Source organism: Dipodomys ordii, unplaced genomic scaffold, assembly GCF_000151885.1.
Source record: "Dipodomys ordii isolate 6190 unplaced genomic scaffold, Dord_2.0 Scaffold170, whole genome shotgun sequence".
Classification (NCBI taxonomy): Eukaryota; Metazoa; Chordata; class Mammalia; order Rodentia; family Heteromyidae; genus Dipodomys; species Dipodomys ordii.
In genome coordinates, this window is record NW_012267386.1 from 1,530,626 (window position 1) to 1,538,625 (window position 8,000).

The 8,000-nt window shown below is 41.8% G+C and overlaps 1 protein-coding gene across 3 annotated transcripts; it reads right to left on the reverse strand.

The window, feature by feature from the left end:
- Positions 1–867: 867 nt before the first annotated feature.
- LOC105998696 (putative Dol-P-Glc:Glc(2)Man(9)GlcNAc(2)-PP-Dol alpha-1,2-glucosyltransferase) lies at positions 868–6,653 on the reverse strand. Of its 3 annotated transcripts, none has more exons than XM_013033484.1 (3): positions 6,483–6,653; positions 4,530–4,727; positions 868–2,703 (listed from the first exon to the last, which is right to left on the reverse strand). In XM_013033484.1, the coding sequence occupies exons 1-3, from the start codon at positions 6,651–6,653 to the stop codon at positions 1,648–1,650; spliced, it is 1,425 nt and encodes a 474-aa protein (XP_012888938.1). In that variant the 3' UTR covers positions 868–1,647. The 3 variants fall into 3 exon arrangements, with proteins under 3 accessions (XP_012888938.1, XP_012888940.1, XP_012888939.1); XM_013033486.1 differs by having other exon boundaries at positions 2,392–2,480; XM_013033485.1 differs by lacking the exon at positions 868–2,703 and adding an exon at positions 4,236–4,288.
- Between the last annotated feature and the right edge of the window lie 1,347 nt (positions 6,654–8,000).

Here is an 8,000-nt window from a genome sequence, read left to right on the forward strand (position 1 = left end):
GTGAAAGTGTCAGTCAGGAGTGAAAGAACAGTAGGAAGGAAGGAAGGAAGGAGTGAACACAACCTAAATCTGCCACCAACAAGTATTTGCCAGCTATCATTCCCTAAATCTATGAAACACCATTAGAACAAATGGCTCCTGACCATTCAATTGTTTTTTTTTTAAATAACAGAATCAAATATTAATTGGATTGACATTTATATAACCTCAGAAGTCACTTATTTTGAACCTCTCAGTTAAGACAAAATTTAAAAGATCTTAACTCCCATTTCCTGCATGAGGAAATGTTTCTTTTTTGCTTTGCTTTAAATGTTATACTAAATGTTATACTAAAATAAATCTTTGCTAAGGCAAAGATAGCATCTCCTTAACCTCTTAGGTTTATCCTAAAGTTTTTTTGCTCTACAAAAAGATAGGCACCCAGAACCTATGAACATGAACTTACTTGGGAAGAGGTCTTTGTAGATGATTTTAACAGATTTCCAGGTGAGATTACAGTAGGCTGGGGACTAGAGAGGGGGCCTTGATGCCAATGGCACTAGCCTACTAAGAGAAAAAGAACATGGAAGAAGGCCATGTGAAGGTCTACCTTCTTCTAAGCAGAGTGGAGTGATGTGTCCATAAAGCTAGCTGTCTGACATTCTGATTTCTAACTCCAGTTTCTATCAACTTGAGAGGAATTTTGCATGTGCATACCAGCCCAAGGGCTTCAACACAGGGCCTGGGTGCTGTCCCTGAGCTGTTTTTTTTTTTTCACTCAAGGCTGGGATGCTACCACATGAACCACAGATCCACTTCCAGCATTTTGGTAGTTAGTTGGATATAAGTTTCATGGACTTCCCTGCCTGCGTTGGCTTTGAACTGTGAACCTCAGATCTCAGCCTCCAGAGTAGCTAGGATTACAGGTATAAGCCACAAGTGAGTGGCTGAGAAGTTGGAAGATTTTTAAGCTACCAAGTTGGATGACATTTTTTTACAGTAGCCTTAACTCACACAGTAATAATATTTCCGAAAGAAAATCTCCTTAAGACATAACCAACACCACACCATTTTTCTTTGGCCATTATACAGTGCATGTTAGGAGTTAGGGGGATAGTTTCATCATTTCTAGATGTTAAATAAAAACCCTCAACTTGATTCCTAGATAAATGTAATGAGCCTCTGGCTTATAGTTTACTATGCATGCAAATCTATGCTAACTTATGATTGAAATTATATTTACTGAATATGTTAAACAATTTTCCCATCAAATATTGCTGGATAATTTGTAAATATTTTTCAAATACTATTCCTTCTGAAGAGAATTGGTACATTAGTTCCAGTGCTCTGATGCATACTCAATTTCCTAAACTTGTGTATACCATGTTTCCAAGCTTTTGGAGCAGTTAGCAGTATCAGAGACATGAGATAATTGTAAACAACTTCATTTTACAATTATTTAGGCTTTTCAGGTAGGTCTTGAGTTTCTTGGCTCTAACTACCTTGTATTTGTTATATGTGCTTATTGAAAACATGTTAAAAAAATCTGATGTGGTCTGAATTACCATTGTGCCTAAAAAAAATCTGTAATGTCTATATATTCAGTTATTTATTGTGGAAATATTCTAAATATTAAGCCTACTTCTAAGGTTCAACATATCCTTGACATTACCACATAAACCTTTGAATGTCCTGATTATCTGGCCACTGAAAAGTCTTATTCAGGAAGATATAAAATGTTATAAAATTAACAGCTGCATAGCAGCCCAATTCACAAACAAGTCTGGGTATGGATGGCAGAGGTATGTTAAGTCTATAAATAATGTAAGGTAAAATGAAGTAACGGAATTCTAGCAGTTTCTGAGGAACTATTGAAGTGACCAAGCATACAAAAAACATTAAATTCCAGAAAACTGATTTGGATCTCAAAGAGTCAGCCATAGTCCAACCAGCAAATATATAGATTGGTACTAACAAATATTTCACAACATCATATCTTTGAAAAACTCTTTTCCACACATAAAATGTGTAATGTCGATTGTCCGCTAGCAAGTATTGATGAACATAAGTGAACTTCCACACAAAAAATATTGAGAGTAAAGTAATCAGAGCAAACTGAACCCTACGTTTCCACACTAAACAAAGAAACACCTTAATTTTGGTAGGAGACACTAAGTGTGGGAAGGAAAAGAGGAGAGTAAAGGAGAGAAAGTAGAATAACTGAGGAAAATGAAGACAGGCTTCATGATTACTACGGTCCCCAATAACAATTCCCCCATTCACTATGACGAAGGTGCAGAACACAAACACCAGAAGGATGTAGGGCCACGTCAGTAAGAAGAGCACACTTAGGTTCTTAAATGACATGGAATATACCAACAGAAACTGAAGGACTTTGCTGAATTCTGAAACTGGTCCTTTAACAGGAGGAAGTCTCTCTTCCTTCTTCTTCTGTAGCTCAGTTTTCCAAGCTTCAGTCAATTTATGTGCAATTATGTGCCCTGCACAGAAGACAACCCAGATGATATTTGTTTGGCGAAACATGAAGCCACAAAATCCAAGCAAGGCTGAAGTTTTATGGTTTCCATAAAGACACATCAAATAGGCAAAAAGAGTAAAGAACACAGATCCTGCATCTGTGTAGTAAAGGAAATTAAAAAAATAGAGTATTGGAAATACTGCTAGTGTTAATGTTGACAAGATTCTCTGGATACTTGACATAGCCTTGGAGGGGGAAAAGAAAAAAAAAAACCACAGCAGTTAAAAATCTCATAACAAAACAAATATACAATCCATGAGTTATTGAAGGTATTTATTTAAAAACTACTCTAGTCTTGCTAAAATAAAATTGTTCAATATTAAATCTCATTTCTAACTTTGCAAAACCACATTTATAAGAACACTTCTCTGTACTTTTCAGTTATGTTTACCAGCTTGGGAGCGAGTAAAACAATACATGTTGTGCCAAATGTCTTAGGGCTTAAAGTATTTTAAATCACTTAACAAAACCTCCTGGGTACAGGACACTGAAGTGAGTCCTCCAGGGAACACTGATAAATAACACGGAACACATGTGACTCTATTCCCTTGAGCACCTTCCATAAACAATACAGTACTCAGTCCTCATCACCAATTTCCTGTACAGATATCCCCTCAAACCTCACTGGAAACAACGTAAAGGTGCACACAAATATATACTGTTCTAACCAGTGCTTTTATCTCCTTAACTCACAAAATTAGACAAAATGTTCCCTGGATTAAAATTAAGGTCTCTTCATTGATTATTTGATATAAGGTTCAATGTCTTCTTTATGGTACATAGGACATTTGTAACATCACCTCTATGTACACTTCTCTAGCTTTATATTCCGTAACTCATAATTCTGCAATTCTGTGTGTATGTGGTACTAGGGATTAAACTAAGGACTACATGCCTGCTAGGCGCAGGCACTCTACCATCTGAGCCACACTTCTCATCCCTTTCTGCCTTGATTAATTTCAAGTTAGGGCTTCCCTTTATGGCCAGGCCAGCCCAGGCTGTTCTCCCTACTTGTACTTCCCTTTGTCCTGGGGATGATGGACATGCCACCATACCTGCTTGTAGCAGGGATAAGAGATATAATGCCACACCCAGTAACTGACTGAGATGGAGTCTCACAAACTTTTAGATCTTCCCTGGCCGCAAACAGGGATTTATCCTCAACCTCTGCCTTCTAAGTAGCTAGGATTATAGGTTTGTGTCACCAAAATTTCAAACACAAATTTCCTGCATATTCTTTTTCTAGGTCTTTCAACCTTTGTTTGCACTGCTTCTCCTGCCAGGATAAATCCCAACTCTAAGGGCTTGTCCATTCATCAAGTTTCAATACTGGCACCATTTTCTCTGGGAAGCCTTTCCCAAAGCCATTCACTCTCTGTTTTCTGAGGCAGGCTTCAACACAGGCTCCTGTGCCCTTTCCTTGAATGTTTTGTAACTTCACAGAATCTTATGCCCAACTCCTAGACATAATTTAAACTACTGAAATATTCTCTTTTAATTAGGATTATTACAGTTAATAGTTATTGCAGCTTTACTATCTATGAAGCACTCCTAAGCACTTTCCTCTTAAGCTCCTTTACTTTCCATAACAATTCAATGATGTACATTCTATTATTATTCCTATTTAATAGATGAAGACAGAGCATCACAAAGGGGTAAGCTGCCCAAAGTAACTCAGAGTAGTGGCAGGAGCAGACTTCAAAGTTCAGACATCTACCTCCAGGGTATGCATTGTTAGATCACATCAAAATCAAAATGTCCAAGTCCATTCTGAAAAGAAAAGCCTTAGTCATTTATCTCTGTGACACTTATCTCTGTGGCTAACTACACAACTGGATTGATTCACTAGCAACCCTCCAACTTTATGAACAGCTATTCCATATTTAAATATGAAATTTCTTCTCAAGTTATTATCCAAGTGCTGTTAGACATTTTTCTCCGAATTGTATAAAGCTAATTTATAAACTGTAGACCCAACCACACAGAAACTTGTAATTCTTTTGAAACATACCTTGTTTCTGGGTTGGACTTTACGGAAAAGCAGATAGAGTAAATAGAAGTTGCCAACACTGAAGAGAAGATTGACAAATCTGAGCATCCCAATGGAGCAGACGACATGTTCTGACCATCCAAAGATCCAGCTGGCGGGCTTGACCACTCCAACTGACACCAGGTACAGACCAGGTAGTGTGGTGATCATGGGATCCCACTTAAAAAAGGGAAAGTCAACAATAAAGCGATGCCAACAAGTGATTGGAACAGAATAGGCACAAATACACTAAATTCACCTACAGCGAATTCTGAAATGCTCACCTATGACACAGTTACAACAGACATACAGAGAATTCTGAAATGCTCACCTATGACACAGTTACAACAGACATACAGAGAATTCTGAAATGCTCACCTATGACACAGAACAGTTCTGCCAGATTATTTAGATGCCTCCTCTGGAAACAAAAATTAGTGAACTTTTTTGGTCCCTGAACTTGTTGGTAATTCTGGATAACTATCCAGAAGCATAGAAATTTATTTCTATGGTGACTATATTACAAAGTTTCCAGTTTTATGAACCACACAAACATCAACTGGAACTCCTATAAGTTGGTAAAAGTGTACAGAGATTGAAGTGTATATTCTGCAAGAAAACAAATTCGAACCATTTCAGGAATTGTGATAAATCCTGTTTTGCTTTTTAAATCGTGTAACAGGTCCTACATTTGATAACTTTACCTATTATCTGCAGATAATTATTACTGATAAATATTACTATTATTTCCAAGGTAACAAAAACTAATAACCACATTAAGATTTAAAATCGGGTCTTTCTCCCTGGGCCCGGGTAGCTCATGCCTGTAATCCTAGCTAACTCAGAAGGCTCAGATCTAAGGATCATAGTTTGAAGCCAGTTCCAGCGGGAAAATGTCTACAACCATCAAAAAGTCAAAAGAAGTGGAGCTGTGACTCGACTCCAGTGGAAAAGTGTCAACCTTGAGCAAAGAAGCTAAGGGATAGCACCCAGGCAGAGTTCAAGTCCCAAGTCCCTGAACTGTCAAGCAGGCACATACACACGCGCGCGCGCACACACACACACACACACACACCCATAGAGAGTCAGGTCTTCCTCTAACATACTTTAGATTTCTAAACAGCTTGCCATTTTGTGCCACCAGAAAGAAGCACATTTATGTTTGTATTTACTTAGTGCCAAGTCAAATATGTTTCAAAACAATGATGCAATTTGACTGGCTGACAATTTACCCAGCTAAGAAAGGGCTCCATAATATTCAGCGATGAAATGAATGCGAACTGCTAGTCTTCGGTGGCAGAAGATTGTCCCACCCCAACTTCATCCCACACCCAAAATGGACAATGGTGTGCCTCCCAAGAGAACTAACGATTCTTCTGACATTTTTTTTCCAGGAGCAAAAAAAAAGTTGCCTGGAGAAGGGGGAAAAAAAAATGTGATTTCCCCTTGGATTATTTTCTCGGCCCATTTGTTTCTTAGGTGACAGATCTCCCATCGATATCCACTCACTCGGCGCTTTTTTTTCACAGATCTCAAACAAAAACGGGAACCAAAAAAAAACGATCGCCCCATTCTTTCTGCCAACTTCGAGAAGGACAGTTTCAGGAGGGGGCTGATAAAAAAAAAAAAAAGGATTATCAGTGCTAGGGGCCCTGCTTAGCTCCCCCCCCCCCCCGTCCCCGGGCCATTCCAGGGGAGGAACTAACTAAGCATAAAGGATGGAGATGTCAGAGCTGGGGACCCTGTTGGGCTGAGAATAAAAGCGCGGGGAGTGTCGGGCGCTGGGGAGGACCCAGGATGGCGGGTAGGTGGGGTGTCGGCCTTGGGGGCCCCGCTGGGCCGTCCTGGGGAGGACGAAGGATCCAGGGTAAGGGGAGGGTCAGTGCTGAGAAGCTGGCCGGGCCTCCCTGGGCCCGGACCGGGTGGGGACCGCACCTGCGCGGGGGAGAAGCGGCCCTCGCAATAGCGCTGCGCCTGCGGCAGGTGGAAGATCTCGTCCATGTAGGGCTCCCGCAGCGCCCGGCTGAAGGCAGAGAAGAGGAGGCACGACACTAAGAACGTGCAGCTCAAGGCGGCGGAGAAGTAGTACCCCTCAAGCTGCGCCATCCCCGCCCCCCCCACCCCGCCCAGAGAGTCACGGCCCCGAGCCCCGGCCCGCCCGGACCCGAGCGGGGAAACACGCCGAGCTCGAAACCGGCGCGCAAGGCGGGACCGGCCGGACGAGACAGCGCCCCAGCGGAAGAGCGGAGGAGGCTGGGAAGAACGCGGGCCGGAAGAACCCGGTCGCTGACGAGTTTGGGTAACTTAATTGGATGTTTTCCCTGTCAATCACATTGCTCACGTCACCTATTGGTTATAGCTTCCATGGGAGGGCAGGTCTAGGCATCTGTAGCTGCTGAGGTAGCTTTTGGTGCTTTGAAAAGAGAGTCCCTCCATCGCGGTAAGTTTTTTTTTTTTTGTCGTTTCCAACTCTCACCAGGAGATGGCAAGGTTTCCCCACATTTGCAATCCCCAAACCCTTAAAAAAAAATGCCCGTGCATTTCTCTGACACGTTGCTCTGCTCTCCCTCGGGCACCCCTCTCACCTAAGTCTGTCTCTGGGCTCTCCCTCTCCCTCTCCTCTCTCCCCTTTCCTCTTTACCTCTCTCACTTTCTTCCTCCCTCTCCCCACCTCTTATCTCCCCTCCATGCTCTCAATTTCCAAAACCTTCATTAAAGACCAAACCATTTAAAAACTTACTCCACCAAGTTGGGGGAGTGAAAGGAGAGGACCCTGGCTGGTGAGAGCAACAGCACAGAAACTGGAAGAACCACTTTGAGGACTTTTTGTTGTTGTTGCTAAAAGAAAAAGCTTTCTGGAGATTGTAGGGACTCACTCTCAAAGAGGATTTGACTTGAATTTGTATCTAGATTACATTCTGATAGTCATAGCTCAACACTCAGGGAGTTGGTGGAAGTAACTTTTAGAATTTCACAGGCTTTTACGTAAGGAAGACATCTCTGTGTATGACGAGTCCCGGCCCCGAGCCGGGTTAATTTTAATTAATATCCCTAATGTTAGCTTCTAGTTTTTCCCACTCAATCGTGAGCATGTGCATTTATGAACTAGTAATATAATCTTAAAAGTAGGTTTCACACAGTAGGTATTGTTAGGTTTTTAAAAAGAGGTAGCCGAGTCATACCATGCACATGGTATTCAGGTAAGGGGTAAGTTTATTCAGTAGACCAGCTGGGAACAGGCCATGTTGGCACTCCAAGGGGCTGGGAAAGACCTCTGGGCCTGAGCTAGGCCTTATCTAGGGTATGGGCGGAGAAAGGTGTGGCCACATCGAATCCAGATGAGACCTCAGCAGATACAGATGTGAGTGACCTCTTCCAGGTGTGCCAGTTGCTTAGGTAACGCAGGTGCAGAGACTTTGCTGCGAGGAGGGTGGAGTCTGCTAGCCATCCAGG

Bases quoted from the DNA above. Each gene is read 5' to 3' on its own strand.
- LOC105998696 (XM_013033484.1), bottom strand. From the start codon at position 6,653: ATGGCGCAGCTTGAGGGGTACTACTTCTCCGCCGCCTTGAGCTGCACG. The intron at 4,728-6,482 runs GTGCGGTCCCCA...CCCTTTTTTAAG, and splicing joins GCCGCTTCTCCCCCGCGCAG to TGGGATCCCATGATCACCAC. The intron at 2,704-4,529 runs GTATGTTTCAAA...TCCCCCTCCAAG, and splicing joins AAGTCCAACCCAGAAACAAG to GCTATGTCAAGTATCCAGAG.